At 39.2% G+C, this 22,495-nt stretch overlaps 2 protein-coding genes across 5 annotated transcripts in view; one reads left to right on the top strand and one right to left on the bottom strand.

Moving 5' to 3' along the window:
- Positions 1–7,625, bottom strand: part of stk39 (serine threonine kinase 39) — a 24,053-nt gene extending 16,428 nt beyond the window's left edge. Inside the window, exons 1-11 of one of the 4 annotated variants that reach the window (XM_034561023.1) lie at positions 7,514–7,625; positions 5,965–6,100; positions 4,005–4,117; positions 3,592–3,700; positions 2,865–3,003; positions 2,420–2,475; positions 1,994–2,103; positions 1,780–1,881; positions 1,290–1,423; positions 1,097–1,145; positions 209–274 (exon numbers count right to left, since the gene is read on the bottom strand). In XM_034561023.1, the coding sequence (XP_034416914.1) occupies positions 209–274; positions 1,097–1,145; positions 1,290–1,423; positions 1,780–1,881; positions 1,994–2,103; positions 2,420–2,475; positions 2,865–3,003; positions 3,592–3,700; positions 4,005–4,117; positions 5,965–6,070 (984 nt within the window). In that variant the 5' untranslated portion in view covers positions 6,071–6,100; positions 7,514–7,625. Of the gene's footprint in view, positions 1–208; positions 275–1,096; positions 1,146–1,289; positions 1,424–1,779; positions 1,882–1,993; positions 2,104–2,419; positions 2,476–2,864; positions 3,004–3,591; positions 3,701–4,004; positions 4,118–5,964 lie in introns of all 4 variants that reach the window. The other 3 variants (XM_034561025.1, XM_034561024.1, XM_034561026.1) reach the window with 3 other exon arrangements.
- cers6 (ceramide synthase 6) lies at positions 7,590–22,495 on the top strand. Its single transcript, XM_034561027.1, has 11 exons — positions 7,590–7,958; positions 9,022–9,127; positions 9,237–9,367; positions 13,683–13,740; positions 15,526–15,576; positions 15,695–15,787; positions 18,125–18,253; positions 19,023–19,129; positions 20,258–20,414; positions 20,528–20,551; positions 21,529–22,495. The coding sequence occupies exons 1-11, from the start codon at positions 7,789–7,791 to the stop codon at positions 21,697–21,699; spliced, it is 1,197 nt and encodes a 398-aa protein (XP_034416918.1). The 5' UTR covers positions 7,590–7,788; the 3' UTR covers positions 21,700–22,495.

Below are 22,495 nucleotides of genomic sequence, written 5' to 3'. Positions count from 1 at the left end.
GCTGCAGTGGCCCATATTTGTACATGAGCTACACAACAGTTTAGGCATAAAGTGTTTAAGGTACTTAAGAAAGTCAGAGTGCGTAGCTCGTGTTGACTGTAAATGCAACACTCCGGTGGACTTCAGTCGATCCCAGCACTCTGCCATAATTTGTTCATGTTTAGTCAATAACGGAGTTATTTTACAGGGACTGTTTGTGTGAACATACCTTCTTCGCTCTCTGGGAAATCTTTGGTGCGCGACACAAAAGCTTTTCAACCAAATATTCTTTGTTCTGCAAGAAAAAAATCAAAATCTCATTATTAAAATGTGTGAATTGACAGACACAATTAATCAAAACCCAAAAACCTTATTCTGTTTTGAAGTATATTTGCTTTGAAGTTTGAATGGTGTTTGAAAGTTTGAAGGTTAAGTGTTGTCTTTAAAATGTTAAAGTTAGTCCGGTGACTAAACCAGTTTGAATGGAAACTGTGTTGCTCGGACATATGATTGGTTGACGCTTCAACACTTTGTTAGAGCACTAAAAAAAGTTGAGACCAGCTCAACTTTGATTTGTAGCCCGTCACATTACATTACATTACATGTCATTTAGCTGACGCTTTTATCCAAAGCGACTTACAATAAGTGCATTAAACCATGAGTCCAAACTCAGAACAACAAGAATCAAGCAAGTACAACTTCTTCAATAACGTTAAACTACATAGTACTATCCGTACGTGCCGTTTAAGTGCTACTAAAGTGCTAAACAAGAAAGTGCTATCGGCAACAAGTGTTGAGGGTCAGTTTATAGCTTCATGTCACCGGCCTCCATTGAAAATGAGGTGGAGCCTGTTGTTATGACGCTCGTAGTGCGAACACAGCAAAAGATATAGAATTGAGGGAAAGATTTAAGTTTTCCTTTTTCCATCATTATTTCTGCAATAGTACACAATGACAAATACAGTGGCCGTGTAGACTTTTTTACTGCATGTTGGCTGATGTATCAAACTACGTATAACCATCATTATCAAAAAACCTCAACATACAGGGCTAAATCATTGTTGGAGTTGGCATGAGGCCACAAGCGAAATAACAAAACGATGGATCAAACAAATACCTTGGCCTTTTGGAAGAATTTACACTTCAAAAGCTCTGCGGCTGTTGGCCTAAATAGAGAGAAAAGTACACTGTTGAAAATTCATCCCAACACAGCTCTCTCTGAATGTTAACCAGCTGCTTTTTATTGATCACAAATTGCACCAGCTCTCTTCACTGAAATATTCCGTTGCAATATGGAAAGTGGTGCTCACCTTTTGGCAGGATCCTTCTGAAGGCACATAGTTATTAGCTTTCTAAACGATTTGCCGTATCTTTTTAGCATTTCCTTGTCTTCTACGCCCGTCTCTAGAGTGGGTGGATCATTCTGTAGGGTGAGCATTAAAACCTAAAAGACACACACAAAAATGCTCAAAACCACCCTCACATTTAAGCAGCAACACAAATATTGTAGATGAGGAAAATAAACTGTAGAAGACATGTTGGAGAAAGTGAAAGTAACAGATTTCTTTGGATAAAAGGTTGCCTCTTGATTATTTGTTTAGTTTCCCAATTTGAGGCAAAAGAAGCAAGTCGGAATGTGTCACGTCTTCATGTTTTTAGAGGAAAGTTCAGGAAGCTATGAGTTCATGGTCGCAGCTTTCTTCTTTCCTTTGAGAGTGCTGGTAAAAGCCAGACAAATAGCTGTGATTAGGACACCACACTGATTAAATAACACCCTATAATAACATCCAGAACACTCACCTTCATGGGAGGGTAGCGGTGATAGGGTGCAGAGCCTGTTGCTAACTCTATGGCTGTAATTCCAAAGCTCCATATATCTGCTTTGAAATCATAGCCTCGAACCTGTGGGTATAGAATTACAATAATCTGGGATATCAAATACACATAAATCTTTATGTGTTTCTCTTCATTTTACTACCAGCAGCTGCCTTTTTGTATGGATAGATAGACTCACCTGTTCCATCACCTCCGGCGCCATCCAGCATGGCGTGCCAACAAAGGTCTTTCGTACTTTATTTCTAGTCATATCTCCCCCTGTGGCTAGGAATGCGCTTACTCCAAAATCTAAAAAATATAGATAAACAACCAACACAACGTTCATGCCCAAATCGAACCTGCATGTCAAAATAAACACGCTTCAGTCAAGGCTTTCTTCATCAAACATGAAAGAGACAATATATATGAATGTAAATTCCAAATTGAGTGTCAAACTACCTTCATGTGTCCTTAATGTGTGACAGGTAACCTCATCTAAATATACATCACCTTCTTCATTAGTTGCTAAAATCTGTGAATTCAGTTCCATCTTTTTGGAAGTCATGCTTTTAGTTGCATTAACTTAAATAAAACCGTAACAGAGAGAGCATCACATTCAACACACCTGCAATCTGAACTGATCCATCTTCTCCCAGTAGTATGTTCCCAGCTTTTACATCCCTGAGATCAACAAAACACAAACACAGTCCAACAAAAAAGTAATGTGGAGCAGCATTGATTCTTCCGTTGGAGTAAACGAGTCCCACCACAGCCCACCACCATCTGGAACTCTGCCCAAGGGGCTGGTAGTGGTATGAGCCTCTCAGTGACCTTGAAGTTCAGAGAACACAACCACTGCACTGCTTGCCAATACATATAATTACCTGATTGGTTCTCATTTTACACGTTCTTATAACTTCAGGCATGTGTTTGTTCTCTTATTCAGAGAGTGCCAACATTTTTTTATGTTTATACATTTGTACATTTTCAACTGGGATTGTTATTGCTAAGTTGTCTTAAAACTCGAAAAAAAATTAATCATCAACCAGTTAAAATGTTAAAAGTGTTACCGGTGAATCTGTCCATGTCTATGCAGATAGTCCAGGCCCTCGAGAACTTCTTTTAATATAGTAGCAATTATAGGCTCATCGAGCGCTCGATTTCTGTCCTCTTCTTTGTTTGTGTGCTTAATTATGTCCAGCATAGAGCCTAAACAGACACCACGGAACAACAAAAACATTCAGTTTATTTTTCACATATTAATAACAAACACAAATCAGTTGCAATGTTACACATCATCACACAATCAATATCCAAGCACAAATGATTCAGCTTCCGGTGAATTGTTTGTTGTCCATTAGACGGTGAAACGTAAAAGGCAGAAGATTAAAGTGGGTAAGACTGTGCTACTGATTCATTATGACTTAAATAAAGCCAGTCTAAATACTGTGCTGAAAGTTGACTTTTTACAGATTTAGATCTGATGTTTTTAGGATATTTAGCCAGTGGTTAATTGCTCATGAGATAGCTCGATTTGATTATTTTATGCAAAGATCACTTTTCAACAATCATTTGAATCATAGGTATATGATGAATTAACTCAATCAAAAGACAATTAGCATCCAGTGTATAACTGCGTTTTGCATTTGAAACAAGTATCCAGTAATAGGGAGTTATAACCCAGACAGCTGTTATATTGTCATCGGCAGATCAAAGCACAAATGTGTATTATCATCACATTCACTGAGCTTTCATGTATTATCAAGCCACAGGTAGGATCCGGCAGCAGGAGCTTACCTCCACTCAGAAGCTTCATGACTAACCAAAGTTCATCCTTCACTACAAAGGAGGTGTAGTAGGTGACAACGTTGGGATGGTAGCACTGGCTCATAGCTTGGATTTCTTTCTATTGTGAGAGAGAAACCACCGGATGAAAAATGATGTTAGAATGGACAGATTTGAGTGAACAACCTGTATTTTGGTTGTAACAATCCAAAAGAAGTCATAGCAATAGGACCTATTACAACATAGTACACAACCTTTCAGCCAATGATTCAGTATTACAATCTCTGAGGTGTATGAATAAATATGGTTATTCAGGCATACATGGAACAATACTTATATGTATCACACAAAAGGTAGCAGTGCACCATTAGATAGTAATACAAAAACACCCACTTAGAAAATAAGCCTGTATTTATTGTACTCACCAATAGCTCATCCATGCTGGTCTGGCATTTTTCCAGGTTTATTCTCTTTATGGCGACGCGCTCCTGTCTGGGGGTACAGAGGGCTGCCTGCACCACAGCTGTGGCCCCGCTGCCTGGAATCAGAGGCACAACAGAGTACAGACCAAGTGGTTAGGAAGCAAAGAGGGACTCACGGCACTCACAGCTGGAAGCGTATTATCTCTTAACTCAATTGAACATCACTCTGTGACTTTCAGGTATGTGTCTGGCCCCTCTGTTCCTCTGGTTTTGTGTTTATGTTATGGTATTCATCTTGCATGTGTGCTGGCTGACAATGACATAAGATGACTTTGAGTGCAGCACTTTTTTTACTTGGGTCATTGCAAATCAGGCCACGCCGGAGTGGGGAAGTTGTTCACACGAAGGAGCTGTGACACACGGCATATTGCTTTCCAACTGTTAGTGGTAGATAAGGAGAGAACACAAGAGCTCTGACTGCTTAACAGTTGATTATGAGAACAGAGGTGTGGGGGGGGGGGGGGGGGGGGGGAGGGGTCAACAACTCACCGCAGTCAGCAGCACACAGCAGGGGCACTACTTCTTATCGGTAATGATAGTGCTCATCTGCACTGTGTAGGCATGTGCAAAAAATATTCAGGCAACTTCCTTTTGGGCCTTTTCAGTACGTTTGAGATTTTCATCGTTGGGTTACTTAGAAATTAATATTTCTAAAAATAAACGATTCATGATAAGACTGGAATTGAGCATTCAGTGATTTATGCTGGAACACGTAACTTTTTTGAACTCCGAAAAAGCTGAATGACAGAAAGAAAATACCACAGAAGATACTACAGTAGACTATATAAACTATTTCATAATGTATAGGCGCGTACACAGTCTCCCAAGTAATAATGCCAAAAACACATCAACCACAAGGTCAAACATGTTAATGAACACAGAGACTACATGTTGGGTTTATTCTCACTCTGTTTATAAACTAGTTAAACTGTGTGAATTCACTCTGCCTTTGACACTTAAATGTGCCACTTTGACACTTTAATGGCTTAAAGGTAAATTAATTAATTACAGAAAATGAATCACCAACAATTAGGGTAGTCGGTTAGGTCATGAAGGAAAATATCATAAAATGTGTTGCAGCTCCTCCAATGTAAAGACGTACAGCTTTTCTCTGATTGTGAATTAAATATATTTTTTTGACTTTTGGTTGGACATCAAAGACACATTGTCACTCTTCGGCTGTGAGACTTTTTGTTTAACAGACTAAATGATTTCATGTGAAAAATGATCCATAGTAATAAATAATAATAATAATAAAAACAAAAATAAAAGTTCAATCAAATAAAATAAAAAAATAATAGTTACAGCCCTGCAAGGAGTCGAGTCTCTCACATTTAGGTTTAACTCAGTTTTAGTGATGCTGAAATACTTTTCCTTACAATTATAATAATGACTGCAATGATCATGAACATTATTACATGTAGAATTATTAGCCTATTGAGTACAAGTTACACTTGAAACACGGCCACTTGTCTTGAGTTGATGGGATGAGCTATGTAATTCTGAGTAAGTGCCATCACAGATAACACAAGTGAAACAACACGGTGTGGGCTTTACACAGCATCCGTGATGTTACTAATGGCTAATAAACTGGACACGTGCCATAAACTGGCATCCAAGCGGCTGAGATCGCACTTAGGGAAAGTGACATTTACAACCACGTGCAGTAAGCTGCATTTCAACAGATTTGACTGAATCAGGGTCACAAACACAGCTGATGTAGACCGCATGTCTCCGGTAACATCCGCATTGCAAAGCACTGGAGGAGGCTACTGAATATATAACGTTATATATCCTTTAAAAAAGCCGGTAGGCCCCTCATCTTCATTCCCGGCTGACAAACAGCCGCGGAATGCCTTCTCCGTGATCATTTACAGCCTTCATCACGTCTCCGGGTACTAACCTATGACTTCCTGCAGCTCGTACGACTCCCTGGTAATTGGCCAGCTGGTTGTCAGCGCTGGTTGAGGGTGGAGGACAGGAGCCGGAGCTTCGCCTTGATCCGCCATGATGAGGATGATTCTGCGCTAGTTAGACGCCTCTCTCGCAGACAGACAGACAGACAGAGAGAGGGGGGGGGGGGAGAGAGGGAGGGAGGGAGAGAGGGAGAGAGAGAGAGTGAGAGAGAGAGTCAAATTTGACCTCACCTCCTCAGCACAAATGTCATCTGGCGGCTGCAACAGAGCAACTACCGCCTGCGATGAGACACACAACCCGGAAAATAACGGATAGTACACGTGCGCGCGCACACACACGCGCGCACACACACACTGTACCGTTGCCGTACCAGCGGCATGACTTCACAAAGGCCCGATGCCGTAGATAGGGATGTATGTTCAACACACACAGAAAGACAGTGATCGAAGTCAATATATAATATCATCTCAGGAGATTCAGAGGCATCCTGTTTGTAACTAAGTGTGTGTGTCGGTACATTTATTGAGACACTATTATATCACAGCACTGGCTGTGAAGTTGATTTATTAGTATCGGGCAAAACGACTTGGCAGCTTCTTTGTGTGAGACAGTAATAGGGCCTACGTATGTGTGACGATTTCATAATGTCACATGTAGTCCAGACTGCAAGAGACGTTGTTGACACTGGCCAGTAGATGGCGCCACCAACTCTTTATATAGTAGTAATGTATGATGACACCACTGCTCCATACTGGAGATGTGAGCATATACAGTACCTGTATATAATTAGAGAGTAAAATAGACATACGATTCATGTTTTTGATCGATTAGAATATGAATATGTGTTTTAAAATGTATGCAATGAATCATACCTTAATGAAGTTATGATATTCCGTTTTTGTTAAAACTGTTGAAGGCTGTTTTGACTTAACTTCTAGGTAATTCTGGAGTATGTAGTTCTGATGAATTGCCTTGTATTGGAATACGTTTCCAATTGATATAAATGGTTGGACAATATATTACACCTCTATATAATTCAATATAATCCAAGAGCAACACAAACTGTAGCCTCAAGATATCATACACGAATATAGTTTGTATGTACCCCCAAGCTATAACGAATGCTTTAAAAAAAAGCGTTGGTGTTCTTTCACTTACAAAATATCAGAATAGGTCACATAATGTATTGATTTCTACTTCCCGGAGGTCGACAACAGGCTGTCAAACGGTCAGCAGGTGGCGTAGTTTGCCAACATGATGGCGTCTGGTCTTGTTTGAAGCACATTTCTAAAGCGTTGCCATATACATTGCGTTTACATTTCAGTTTTTTTAAAATAAATTAAAAAATATTAACGTTTAGTTGGAATTTGGTAATAATATCTCACCTGGCCATTGTGGGTTTCCTGCAATAATCTTAACAGCGAGATGTGTAAAACTATCGAAATACACAAAACAAAACAAAAACAAAAAAAAGTCCATTCATAAGGAAACGTGAGTGGTTCTCAAAAGGTGCGACGCAGACATGCTTTATTTACCTTGATGAAATACCTCGTCCAGAAGCCGGCACAACGTCCGCCGACTGTGTTGCATGACATTTCAACGCACCAATCGCTTGCTGAGGAGCTGATTGAGTCTACTTCCCGACACTGGGATAGCTGAGGGGAAGCGGACGGACGGCGATCTCAATCGGATATATCTCAACATCAGCCTGAGTCTGCACGGTCAGATCGCCGGCGAGAGACCTCCGGGATACAGCGGGCCATCGATTTCTCTTTCCCCTCCGCCCGGTCACGGTGTCTGCTGCAGGGAGATGGCCGGTATTTTGGCGTGGTTTTGGAACGAGCGGTTCTGGCTCCCGCACAATGTAACCTGGGCTGACTTAAAAAACACAGATGAAGCGACGTTCCCGCAAGCGGAGGATCTCTATCTGGCGTGTCCTTTAGCATTCTGCATCTTTATGATCCGGCTGGTTTTCGAAAGGTGAGTCCGAGCGCACGCGGATCATCCAGGTGGCATCGCGATCGTTTTTTTTTGTTGTTGTGTGGAGGAAATTCGCTCCGGGGCGAATGATGCAGCACAACCCCGCTGTCCACGTTTGTCTGTTATCTAAACAATGGCATCTTATCTGGTTAGCACACACATCACCACGGTTGATCATCGTACTTTGTGCAGGCCTGCAGCATCACGCGCTGGCTGCATTTGATGCATCTGTCGGAGCACACACAGTGCAGCCAAGTTGCCATACCTGCCCCGAAGCCAGCTCCTGTCCTCCTCAACTCAAACCCCGATCTCTACACGCACTCGAGCTCTTTGAACTGGTCTGTTTGAACCGTGCTGCTCCAGTTATGATATGGTGCATGTTGCATCGTCTTATCTATGACTAGTGTTGTACAATCGCCAGCTTGCAGTAAAGCACAGAGCCATGCTAGTCACAACAATACGTTGCATATGTGGGTCAGAAATCAGTGAGTGAGGCCTTATATTCCCCCAATAAACTCCTCACTCGTATTTAGTATTTACCGAGAAGGAAACAGCCTTATGACTTAAACGTGTTAAATCCATGAGATTATTATATATTTATTGTTCATATACATAGTTAATAACTTTGAGTTGCTATTGCCAAAACAAGTGTAATGAATGTGTTTTACCAGACGCAATCAGAAATCATTTGTGAAGTGGATTATCATGCCAGATGCTTTGTGTCAAAACGACAACAAAACATATCTTCACACTGCTGTGTCCTAATTCTTCCTTTATTCTAATGTCACTGTTGCAACTGAAATGTGTCTTCCCCCCTAGACGACCTGTGGAAGACCACTTGTGGTCAAAACATTTTTGTGTCCCAGTAGAGTGAAAGAATAATTGGGAACCAGCAGATGACTCTTACCCAGCACCTGTAAAGAATTTGTGGATATGCATGAGCTTCCTGGTGATTGCATGCCTGGTGTCCCCATCATTAAATATGAACAATTCACATTCAATTAACCTCAAAGATAATGAATATGTGTTGATATATAAGCGTATTATAATATTTTTATTGCAGGTTTATAGCGAGACCATGTGCCATGGGCCTGAAGATCCAAACCAACGGGCCACAAAAAGCCCAACCCAACGCGATCCTGGAGAAGGTGTTCACTGCTATAACCAAGGTGGTGCATGTGTTCTCTTCATTATGTTCATTATTTCTCATGCTTGATCTTGTGAAATTTGTGCCACAATGAAAACTAAGATATGAAGTGTTTATCTTGTGTTTTCCAGCACCCAGATGAGAAGAGATTGGAGGGCCTGTCCAAGCAGCTCGACTGGGATGTGCGGACCATCCAGCGCTGGTTCAGACAACGTCGTAACCAGGAGAAGCCCAGCACTCTCGCCCGGTTCTGTGAAAGCATGTAAGGCAAATTCCTTTTCACCGCACACAGTAATCTCCCGTAGCTGCAAGCAAGTTAGTGGATATAAATGTGCAGACTTTTAACTTGCCTGAGGTAGTGAAGATCAAAGCTGCTTCATTGATTTCATTTGTATTATTACCTTATTGCTGGTTACAGTTGTAATGTAAAAAGATTTAAATAGGATGCAATGCTTTATCACTTTTCCATAATGTGACCGGAGTAAAAGCAGGCATGATGTTCAGTGACGTCATGTTTCTGCAAGTTAATTTTCATATTGTATGGAAGTTAACATAAATGCCACAGCTGCTCAAAAGCACATATTTACAAAAACAGTAATGTGACAGTAATGAAGAAGTGACCTTTGGGGGCGATAACACTCTTTTAATCATTAATTCATCTTCATTGACTTATCTACAAAATGTGGAGCATTTGTGTTAAAATGGCCATTACAATTCATGACTAACGTCTCTATATTGCTTAGTATCTATTACAAACAGTTAAAAACCCAAAGATATTCAGTTCACAATGTAAAAAAAAAGAAGAAGAAGAGAAAAGCAGCAAGTCCTCACATTTGAGAAACTGGAATCGGTGAATGTTCGGCCTTTTTGCTTGAAAAATGACAGAAACAATAAATGAGTTCAAAGTGGCCGATTCATTTTCTGCCGATTTGACTCGCCAATCGATCGACTAATCGTTTCATCTCCAAGGACAAACGGAAACGTCATTTCTGGTTACGGTCCTTTAACAGCCATTATGCTGGTGCTTCAGTTTCGGTGAACCGTTCCTGTATCTTTCATGGCTTATCGTAACTCGAATGCTGGTGCTGCTGTGAAATGTGTGCTGCTGTGAAACGTGTCCCACTGCGAACCAACAAACCCACTCAGGCTGTAACGGAGAGCTGGCTAATCTGCAGTAAAGTGTTTGCCATCAGGGAGATTGTAGTCACTTAGCAGTGTGATGTTAAAGGCCAACAAGCGAGTGGGGCTGTCAGAGCAAAGTCATGTCTGACACCAGAAGAGCCGATCTGTCGGTCTGAGACACGGGGAGTCTCACATCCTCCACTCCTCCCGAGGCTGCTGCTCACTCAGGAGAACCCGGCTCGCTGATAACAAATCACTGGACTCTAATTAAAACCTCACAGAGAAGCAAACCTGCTTTCTTACACACCAGAAGAGCCTGAGTGTGTCCTCCTCTGTAATATGCGCGTGAGCCTTTTTGAGTGTAGTTTGCTGGAATTCAAAATGTTTCAGCAACAACTGTAAATCTGTAATCTGCGTGCAGCATAACTGACTGCGGAGACAATGTTGGGTTTTGCAATAGTCCGACCAGGTTGTCCGTCTCAGTTGCTTACAGTGCAACTCTCCCAATGGGGTCCTTCCAGCAGTGATTGTGCTCTCATTGGGCCCTCATGCACAGCTGTTGCAGACTCATAGCATTCTTTGTCCCTCAGTCGATGGGACGGCTTATCCGTTGTCTATTCGTTTCATTCTGCAAACAGAGAGTATGTAGCAGACACATTTGGTCCGGAAATAATGAAGACTCCTCATGGAGTTTGTTTACCAGCTATTATTACTGCCTCACTTTTTCTGAGATATACAGAAAATAAACATTCCAACAAGTTCATGTATTGATTTTTTTTTATTGATTTTTTTGTCTACAAGAACTCTACAGTAACCTCTTTTTCTTTTTTTTCTTTTTTTAGTAGAGCAGCTGAAATCTTTCCAAAACCTTTTTTAGATGGGTGCTTTTCAAGAAATGATTTAAGAACAATGGAATGGAAAATCACTAGAACCACTAGTATTATTTTACACCACAGGGGCAGACGTTATTAAGTTATTATGGATTATATGTAAAGCCTTAATATAAGACTAAATGACAAATTAAATGAGAAGTTGTTTTACCAGAAACTCCCCCCTCAGATCAGTTCTCCTTGGTGAGGGCAAGCTGAGGAAGGAGCATGCCTTGATGTCCTCAGTAGCCCCTCCTGTCTGATCTCATCTTCATCCTTTCTCTGCTCAGCTTTCACTGAGAACAAAGCCCTGATTATAAGCAAATAATGCAACTCTTTTAACTTTCTAAAGACAGAAATATATTTAGTAATATAAAATCTTGTCACCGAAATGCCCTATTTTTAAGCTGTCATGCCTATTTTTGGCTTCAGTTAATATTTTATGTATGATAAAAAGGGAATTTTTTTTGATTCATGTTTAGTTTTTATTAATAGTTCCTTTTGGAAAAAATAAATATTTATATATATATTACAACCATGTACGATGGATGACCAATTGTTATGTTGAACTATCCAACAATTGCAGCCAGCTGGTGCTCAGACTACACACCTGAAGAAGTGACATGGAATTAGCCAGCATGATCTCCTTTTTATTATTTTATTTAGAATAAAGCGCGCCTCATTATTCCATTTTTGGATCAAATCACAGTTGATCCCCCAATAATTTCCCTAAGGTGATACGTTGTCCAAACAGGTACGTTTGATTTAATAGTGATCACTGGATCTGTCCTAGTTTCAAACCCACTGTCTCATTGGGTATCGTGAATGATTCATTAATGTATAATCAAGCTATGAAATGATGGCATAATGTACTATAACAAAAGCCTTCTCTTATTGTCATATAAACTATATTTGTAAGTTGTTTACAGGACAAGTTCATTAAAATGCATAAACATAATTCTGTTAACCACAGTTACAACCCAGCACTAATGAATTCAAATGAGTAATTGGCAAGTTTCCGCTACATCATGTGCAGAAAAAATAACAACAGCAGCTCACTCTATGAAGATTAAATGCATTTTAATTTTCCCTCAACCAATCTTTATCAGCACTGTATCTGAAAAAAATATATAGCTCACATTGCTATCTAAAAAATGTGAATACTAAAAAAACATCAGTGCCCGGCTTTGGAGAAAATATTAACTATTCTCTGGAAGCATAGTGATTGTACATATATAGCAGCGATTCAACAGGACTTGAAAAAGACTGTCGCAGGCTTGATGAACCAGTTGCCATGCAACAGTCTTAACTGTGTGCCAGGTAGACTTGTCCAATTAATTTGGTTTTACAATTCTGTTGATCAAGCACAAAAAGCAGTTCATGACGGCCTTGTGTTAACATGCTTAAATGTTCTCGAGCACTAATTCAGGAGTTACACTGAATATCTTGAAAGAACATCAAACGACTCTCTGATGGATGTGCCTGCACTGAGAAACTGGTTTATCCTGCTCTTGTTTTGAGTGTTTGTCATGTTGTGTTTGCAGGCTGTGGATGTCAATATGTGTTTAATATGAGGTCCGATAGAACAACCGCCAGGCAAAACCAAAGTATGCAAAAGTTTGTCTGACATGAGCTTATACAGCTTCTGTCACATGAGAGTCATCAGCTGATGTTTTCTTCCATGTCACAGAAATCATGCTTGTTTTGAGCCTCTTCTGTATGTTTTACTTTTAATTCAGACTTGTATGACAGATAGATAGATAGATAGATAGATAGATAGATAGATAGATAGATAGATAGATAGATAGATAGATAGATAGATAGATAGATAGATAGATAGATAGATAGATAGATAGATAGATAGATAGATACTTTATTCATCCCCAGGGGGAAATTTGTTTGTAAAAAACATTTAATCTAACCACTTACAGATTTTTGAAATGCTCTGACAACTATAGGGGTTCTGTCATTCAAATGTGCTTTTCTTCCTGGTACAAACAAACACATATATGGTTTTGTCTGATGCAATTTAGTAAGTTAGCGAGGGGGCTTGCTAGCTGGCCCGTCTTAAATCCTTTCTCCCAGTTGTTGACTCGCCCCTGACTGCAGATGTGGGAAAGTAAGAGAGGCTCACACAACTTCAAATGTTGGATGAAAGGCATGAGAGCCACAAAGTGTGCCACAGTGTGCTACACCAAGGGACACAACGGCATAAGTAGTATAGAGAACAAGTTGTGTTCATGAACACATCTCCTGGTATTGTTAATAGTGTTACTTATGTGACTTTAGGATGTGATGCAGCTGTATTAATCTCTACAAATTGGTTTTAGCATATTGAACCACTGTGCTTTTCTCTCTAATTAACTCTAAGAAATCAAAGTGGAAAAGAGAAAGGAAAGAAAAAACACTTGGAATTTCCTGGTAGGGTTCCTTCCCATTTAGCTTATGGCCTACTAAAAAACACTACCCTCATGAGCAAAAACAAAAAGTTAAGATTGCAAAAGTCATGTACACAAAATGTAATTAAGACAAATGTTGAGCATTTTGAGCTTTTTATTAATGTTGTTCTTTATTTGTGTCTTTCAGGTGGAGATTTACATTCTATCTATACATATTTACCTATGGAGTGCGTTTCCTTAAAAAGGTAAGTTTTCCTTCGAGAGAAAATGAGCACCAGCCTGCTGTTATGACTGTTAAAAGTTATTATTAGTCATTTAACCCATTATCTACAGCACATGGAAGTTTATGGAAAGCATGAAAATCTTGTGGCTTCTGGCATATTAGTGCGTCATAAGACTGGCTTGTAAAATGGATGTTCTGAGGTAAGGGACTAATTTTATGAAGGCTATTTGTAATAAAGCCGAACACAAACAGGGTTAATTAATAATGGATCTTACAAGGAAAGGGGGAGTAGTTGACAAATATTACCAATGCTAAATAATGCTACGATTAAATATGTAATCCATTTTAAAAAAAGATGTAGGACTCAGTGATGATTAGTCTTTATTCTGATCATGTTTGTCTGCTGCTGGAAGAATTAATTGGTGCTATCTCTGGCATGGGTGCAATTGCAATGGTTAGGTTGATGTTACTTAAAGACGCTGCATGTTAAAAGTGAAATCTTTGAATTTTTTATCTTCTTAATAATATTGAGATTGGGTTGCTTCCAGGCTCTGATTGGGCTTTTAAACCATGTGCTGCTTCAATTAGCCTTCTACAAAAGCATGCTTTAGCTATATTTGACATTGATGTGATTCATATCCATATAAATAAACTATTATAGTATATAGAGCACAATGACCATAACTGTACGTTTGTCACATATTTACGTATTTTTTGTTTCTAAGACACCAACTGCAATGCTGTCTTTTAGGAAGTGTTTATCCACTGTGTGAGCGAGCAAGAACATTAGCTTATGTGGCTAACGTTAGCCACATGTATGCTAACGTTTCTAACAAACATAGTAACTCAACAGCTCAACATTTTTCATATTGAACTTTTTCTTTTTCAAAGCATATTTTGCCTTTCAAATGCTGCGCCCACGTTTACTGGGTTTGTGAAAATCACTAATGTTACCAAAGCGTCGTTGTAATCTCTCGTGCATAGTCCAAAGGATTTAGGAGAGTCCAGCATTCAAGCGCTCTCAGTGTAACAGCTCTCCTTGTTTGTAAAGTTTAAACCACACTTGAGGAAGTTTAGAAATTGTGATCATTTTGTCCAATGTGCCAGCTAAATATTTCTGAAATAAGTGACTGAGATATATTCATATATTTCATTTATATATTCATGAAAACGCATAAATATCTAATCAACAGAGCAATAGTTGAGATATCAGTAGGGAGAAATCTGTTAAAGACGAGAGTTGCATGACGAACACTAACAAGTAGTTAATTCCCCGGAAAATCCTGCTGCAGGCTGCAGTCTCTGTGGGATTTATTAACGTCAGGACACATGAACTCACAGTGTCACATTGATGGGTCACTGTTTGCTTATAAAACATTGTTATGTATCACAGTTACCATTTATGGTGTCATACTGATGCCATTGTGTCCTTACTCTGGATGTCACTTGGGGATGAACCCCTTTTGTTTCCTTTGTAATTCAGCTTCCTTTAAAAAAAATATATTCGGTATTTTGAAACCTATTTTATTTCATTTAGAATCCATCAAGGGAATTATTCATGTTTCAGAGTTCACATTGATATTCATGTGTTAGATCTGAAATTACATATTGAATTGAACTCCAACTGTGTGGGAGCAGGATAACACTGCATTAATACTGTAGTTAATGGAGCTTGCTCTTTCTACAACAAGATATTTGTCAGGGATCGAACATCACAGTCAACGTTGTCCCCAGAGTTTTCACAGTAATATTCTGTGTATATGTTAAAACATATTGATTTTTAAGTTACTCATTTCGTTTTCTGCAGACTGGATGGCTTTGGAACACTAAAGAGTGCTGGTACAACTATCCTTACCAGGTAAAAGTATTTATATGCACCCATCTTCAGTAATCACAATGACAAGATGACTTGCATTACCAAACTACCTACTTCTCAAATACTTATTTTAACCTTTGTGCTTCATGTGTTTATGCAGCCGCTGACTGTGGACATCCATTATTACTATATACTGGAGCTGTCTTTCTACCTGTCCTTACTCTTTTCCCAATTCACAGACATCAGGAGGAAGGTAAGAGTGACTGTGAGTCACACCAAGATATACATCACAAATCTCTAATGTTTTTTAATAGAGCTACTGTAAGGCAAAAAGTGACACTTGTAGTCACTTGCTGTTCTGTTTATGCCACTTTAAGTAGTTATGTCACAGAAAAGACACTATATTTACCTCACAATCGATTTCTTACTGCCATTACTCTGTAATGTTTAGTCTATTTGCTTGTGATCATTTGCTTTCCGCCTCAGTGCATTCTCACTGATGTGTGAAATAACACATCAGAAAAAATGATTAACACTTTTTCAAACATTCAGAAATGATCTCTGTCAAACCTAAAACTTTCCCCATCTATTGGTGTAGTTTGTTTTTGTTTGATATTGTGAAGCACAATAGCAAATTATTGTACTTTTATAATCTGTTCCATGATGGTGTTGGACAATACTCAGATATCACACAGAAGTATAAATAATAGATTCACTTTCATGGTTTTTCTTTACGTAATGACGTATTTCAAGTTAAGTCCGTGATTTATATAAATAATTATATCGGACAAGAATACATCCTGATAGCAATAACAAAAATGTTTTACAACACATTCATGCATACTCCGCAATCAACACACATACCATATCACAAGTATTTACATGTCATTGATGGCCCTGCTTTCTTTCACTTAAACGTATTTAAACGTATGTCCAGCAAGCCACTTTACTTTCATAATTTAAAACCAGAATATGAGCTTTTACGACATACACATAATGCACATTGTACTATAAATGCAGTTTAAAAGGTCCAACTTGGTAAGAACTTGTTTGTAAGAACTGAGATCAGCTTGTACAACCATTCTTCAACCCACTTTCATCATCTTCTTCTTTTGTGTTGTGACAATGGCTACACTTTTGGTTCATTCAGTATCATTTGCATGATATCTAGCCATGATCTCACTCCTGTCTCCAGTCCATCCCCAGCTCTGCCCTCTCCACAAAAACACTGCACTCACAGCAGCCCCCATAATTCCACGCTGTGTATGCCCTCACTCTGTCATCTCTTTGTTGACTGTTGGCATGTTGTCTGTTTTTGTTTCTCCTTTCAGTTTTTTCATGCACAGTACTACACTGAGGAGGTCCTCTGCATCCCCTGCCAATTCCAGTATGTTCTCCCTGCACACTCTCGCCTTGCTTTCATTCTGTATCTTGCATCGTTACTCTTTCTTCTCATCTTCATTCTCATGCTGTTTCGTTTTCGGACTGGTTCTGATTGCTTTGAGCTGAGATCATGTTGATCTTTTTTCCTGCTTGATTTTGATTTCACAGAGACATCATCATTTTCAAACAGTGGTGGAATGTAACATTTACTTGAGTATGTAATGCAATTTTTTACTTCTGTTCTACCACAGTTCACCGAGAAATATATACTTTTCACTCCAGTACTATTTATTTTACATCTAGGGTCCCTAGTTTGAAGTAACTAGGGACCATATATGTCTGATAAAGTAAGGATAAGTTAATTAAATTAATTTTAGATACAAAACATATGACAAGCTTGTAAAATACGATGCATTGTCATAGATTAAACTACCCAACAGTTTATGGAATCATTAGAAAGTAGCTCCACCTTGACAACAGTAAACAAATGCTTTCTAATTTATGCATCAGTCATGAGGGTCCAAAGACATGATATATACAGTAATAATAGTCACAGGGAATTTTTTTAAGCATTTAGTTAATAATACCTAGGCCTTCTTTTGAAGGAAGTCCTGCACGCAGACAGTACCATAACTGGTAGCTGGTGCCAAAGGGCTATATTGCAGTTTGACACAACATAAACCAACACAATCATTAGATGAACACGTATTTCAACCACACAATCGCATCAATGTGCATGAGTGCTCGGACACCGAAGGCGTACTTGCTGTTTGTTCGTGTTAGTGATGATTAATGATTGCCTTGTCATACCATTTTATATCTTTTCAAAAGCCTTGCCAATCACAGTGGCATATGACGTACACAGCTCACCAAGACGGAGGTTTTATTTTGAGAGATTTTGATCCACACATGAATCACATGTGAAGCTATTAACTTGAGCAAAGCACACTTCAATCATGAATAATGGCACTTTTGAAAATAGGACACAATAGTTCGAAATATTCAGTCGTCAGTAAAAAAAATACAGAATTATTACAAAATGTTATGCATTACTGCAAAGACACAAAGCTATTGTGTGTCCTTTTGACTCCATTGCGTCGGTACTGTCCTACATGCTCTGAGTATGTACCTCATGCAGTGACTCAAATCGCCGCGAGGCAGGACTTTCCCTAGTTGTGTGACATTTCCTCGGCAACTGTGTCCCCAGGATTTCCTGATCATGTTCCTGCACCATGTTGCAACAATCTCTCTCATCACCTTTTCCTACGTGAACAACATGGCACGAGTGGGAACTCTGGTCATGTGTCTCCACGACGCAGCCGACGTGCTGATAGAGGTGAGGGTGTGTGAGAGAATAAAGGGCTGCGGATGGAAAGATTGGCAAAGGGAGGCAAAGGGTGTGTGTGTGTGTGTGTGTGTGTGTGTGTGTGTGTGTGTTAACATGCTCAGTTATCCATCTTTAGGCAAGGCAAGTTTATTTATACAGCACATTTCAACAATGAGGCAATAAAAAGTGCTTCACATAGAACCATTAAAAGCATTAACACATAATGCAAAAGAAAACAAGATTTAAAAACATTCATTAAAACAGTAAAAAAGCTAAAAAAAAAAAAAAAAAGAATAAAAGTTGCAGTGCAGTTTAAGAAATATAATGCAGTTGTAAGATGCAGATGTTTGCACAGCAAACAGAAAAGTCTTCAATCTGGATTTGAAGGAGCTGAGGGTCTCTGAGGGTCTCTGTGGGTCTCTGAGGACCTGCAGCTTTCAGGGACTTTGTTCCAGATATGTGGAGCAGAAAATATGAACGCTGCTTCTCCGTGTTTAGTAGACCAGTCCCAGGCGGTCGGGGTGGTTCATAAGGTAGCAGCAGATCACAAATATATTTAGGCCCTAAACCAGTCAGTGCTTCATGAACCAGCAGCAGGATTTTATCTAAATGTAACTACAGTCTTGAGTTTTAAAAATGTCAGATGGTATCTGGCACAGTGCACGTTGAATGCACTCTTTGTTGGAAACTTGAGCTTTTTAATTATTGTATTGACAAAGATATTTTAAGTAGTTGCTAGTATGATCAAATTAATGAGTGTTTCTTTTTTTCTATCAAGGCTGCCAAGATGGCCAACTATGCCAAATGTCAGATATTGTGCAACCTCCTGTTTGCAATGTTTGCAATTCTCTTCATAAGTTCCAGACTGGGAGTTTATCCTGTCTGGTAAGTGTTATTCTCTTTCTTTTCTCCCATAATTATCATCCATCTAAAGGCTGACTAAACTGAAGTAGGGTTTATATAAAATACATTGCATGCAGAGAACCAAAGACTATAAAACCTGAAGCAGCAGATGCCTACGATGCTCTGCACATTTTTGACAGACCATCCTTGAAAATGCATGTCAATAACATGAAGATCTCAGATCTATTTTTATTACTTTCTCCACAACGATTTGTAGTTCAGACACATCTCTGTAAATCTTGTTGCTAAGTAATAGTTACTATGGATACAGCAGCTTTAACCTTTCCAAGCTAAACAAATCAACGAATGAAAAGCAGTATGTCGGGGGTTATTGCTTTGTCATTGAAAAAATAATTTAGCATTTCATCTGATTGTTAACACATCCAAAGTTTTTTTTAACCCATGAAGATTTTTTATCATTTTGAGGTGTTTCTATAATGTAATCAGCATTTCAAGTTGTAACAAATTATACTGACCCTTCTTGATGATATTTGCCCAAGTTACAACAAATACATGTTAGTCCTTGACAGCACGTTTAGCAGTCTTTAATAATTAGGGCTCTTCTTAAGAAAGCGTTTGTGAACAACGTAGTCTGCACGGCATTGGAAGACAGCTTGTAAACTGCCTTTGTTTCACTGTAATGTAATGACCCGACAACACATCCGTTGTAAAGTTGTCACTACTGTAAAGCTGTTGCCATGGCTTCAGTATCTGGAGGATGATTCACCGACAGCCATTGGAAGGACTTTTCTCAGGGATATAATAAATATATAATATACATGAATTCTTGAAATCTTGATCGCATGTTATGTGAAGCCAGGCAACTGCTTTTTCTCTTACTTTTCATTTGAATTGTATGTGATTTGAATTGCATTAAGATTCATGCAGTGTACATATATTGGACTATAACCATAATGCATATGTTTCATGAAAAACAAAGAGCTGGAGCAGAGCGCGCCTCGTTTCTTTTCACTGGCTTGGTCAACCTGTTCCTCAGGCAGGACATACAAGAATCCCCCCACAATTAGAGAGTGCTTTTGCCTTGTTTTTCTAATGAAACATGTCACGGTACTTACAGTTACTTATATCCCTCTCCCTCTGTTATGGAAGGATATTAAATACCACCTTCTTCGAGAGTTGGGAGATCGTAGGGCCCTACCCGTCTTGGTGGGTCTTCAACCTTCTTCTGATCCTACTGCAGCTTCTTCACTCCTTCTGGTCCTACCTCATAGTGAAGACCGCATGCCGAGCCATCTCCAAAGGAAAGGTGAGTCACTACACTCAGCATGATGGGGTGTTTTGCTGCTGTGGAGTGTTGTGAATAGCCACTTTTGACTTTCCCTTTCTACTCTCTATGTATGCTACCCAACATCCTTCAAGGTGGGAAAATGGAATCCGTTGCATGTAAGTAGCCCTAAAGGGGACCATTTCAATCTAAGTGGTGTACGGTGTGCTTAGTTTAATTTCATGTCTCTCGCAACCATGTAATCATTTGCATTCATCATGATGGTCCTGGTTGTCAATCAACCTTAACTTAATCAATACATTTTTAGCTATTCACAATAGCTAATATTAGTATTTTGGTTGATTAGCACTTCAGCATAGACTTATACATGTCAACCATTGTATGTATTGCCCCAAAATGTAGTACAGACAGTCATGATTCCCAGTCAATTAATCCAAATAGCTTTGGTGATGCCATGATGTTCCCTCTGGCACCCTCCTTTTTGGCTTTTAGTGAAATATCCCAGCAACTATTGTATCGACTTTCTTCAATTTGTTTTACGGCAATCACGTCCCCCTCAGGACGAATTTAAATAGCCTTGGTGATTGTCAGATTTTTCATCATCAGATCAACATTTCTATTTGGCCAACACTTTGGTTTGTGACAATATACGATCAAAACTATTGGCATTCCCATGAGCCTCATCTGTACTTTGTGTTTAGTGGTAATTAGCTAAGGCTAGCATGCTAACATGATAATTTTAAGATGGTGAACATGGTCAACATTATACCTTCTAAACATCAGCCTGTTAACAGAACAAGGTCAGCTCCTGTGAAACTACTGCGATGGGCATTTCCCATTATTTTAGGATATTTTACATACTAATTAATGAAGCAATCAATCGGAAAAACGATGGGGAAATTAATCAATAATGAAAATAGTCTGCTGCTAAATAATATTATTTTCAGAGGTCTCATTGCACAAATATTCTAAGGCTTTTTAAAACCCGTTTTCTGATATTGATTGGCAGGACAGCGCCCGGTTTGTCACACAAAAGCCCATTTGTGTCACCGCCACGCATGGCTGCTACAGATAATGACCCAGTGAAGAATTTTAATGAGAAAAATGTAATCTCCAACCATCCCTCTCACTGCAGGTGTCAAAAGATGACCGCAGTGACATTGAATCCGGCTCTGATGAGGATGACAGCCCCCCATCCAATCACAAGCACCACAGCAGCAGCAGCACTACCACCACCAACGGGACCAACAAAAATCACGGGACCAACGGCTACCTGACAGGGGCCCCGTATCCCGACGAACACTGACTAACAAGGGACACCATCCATCAGTCTGTGTGTGTGTGTGTGTGTGTGTGTGTGTGTGTGTGTGTGTGTGTGCGTATGTATGGTGGCGATATGAACATCGCCTGTCTGGTACTGGAAATTCTTCATAGATTTATGTGAATGCAGTTTTCTTATGAATTTGATTATTTACTAATTTCCGTGCGCAATTTATTCTCTTCATCTACATATTTGCATCGAACGGCACTCAGTGAAATATCAAAGCACTCCCATCGGTACAACCCACTCTGTTAAGCCAACAAATGAAAGCATTCCACTTTATGGTGTAAGCATGCTACTTTAACATACAGTAGTCTGGCATACTGGGGGTGAGTTTTTTTCTTATGTTTGCGTCTCTCTATGTTATTTATATTTTTATGAATATGTTTGCAGATGGGGAGACATCTTTTTTTACAAGTCAGTGTTGAAGAGGTAATCATTTTGAACAACAGCACAGCTGTTTTTTCACACCACACATGACGAGTATTAGCAAAATACTGTAGACCTGGGTTTACTTTTAATGCTACACCCCCAAAGATATGCCAAAATGTGTGAAGTTTACTCACATTTTAAAACACATTCTCCACTTAAACTGTATATGAGATGTCAATAACAGTGTTATGTGTGCGCATCAGATATGGCTAGATGCTGTATTCCATATTAAAGCATTTCGTAAAGTATTCTGGTACATTTCCGGTAAGCATTTCATTAAAGGCCATTTGTCCTCTTGGGAGGCGGATATGAGTTGTTTGAGTTATTCAATAAAAAACATAACAATTGC

This window comes from Cyclopterus lumpus, chromosome 21, assembly GCF_009769545.1.
Source record: "Cyclopterus lumpus isolate fCycLum1 chromosome 21, fCycLum1.pri, whole genome shotgun sequence".
Taxonomy (NCBI): domain Eukaryota; kingdom Metazoa; phylum Chordata; class Actinopteri; order Perciformes; family Cyclopteridae; genus Cyclopterus; species Cyclopterus lumpus.
The sequence above is the reverse complement of the archived record's forward strand: the minus strand, read 5'-3'. Positions and strand labels throughout refer to the sequence as shown.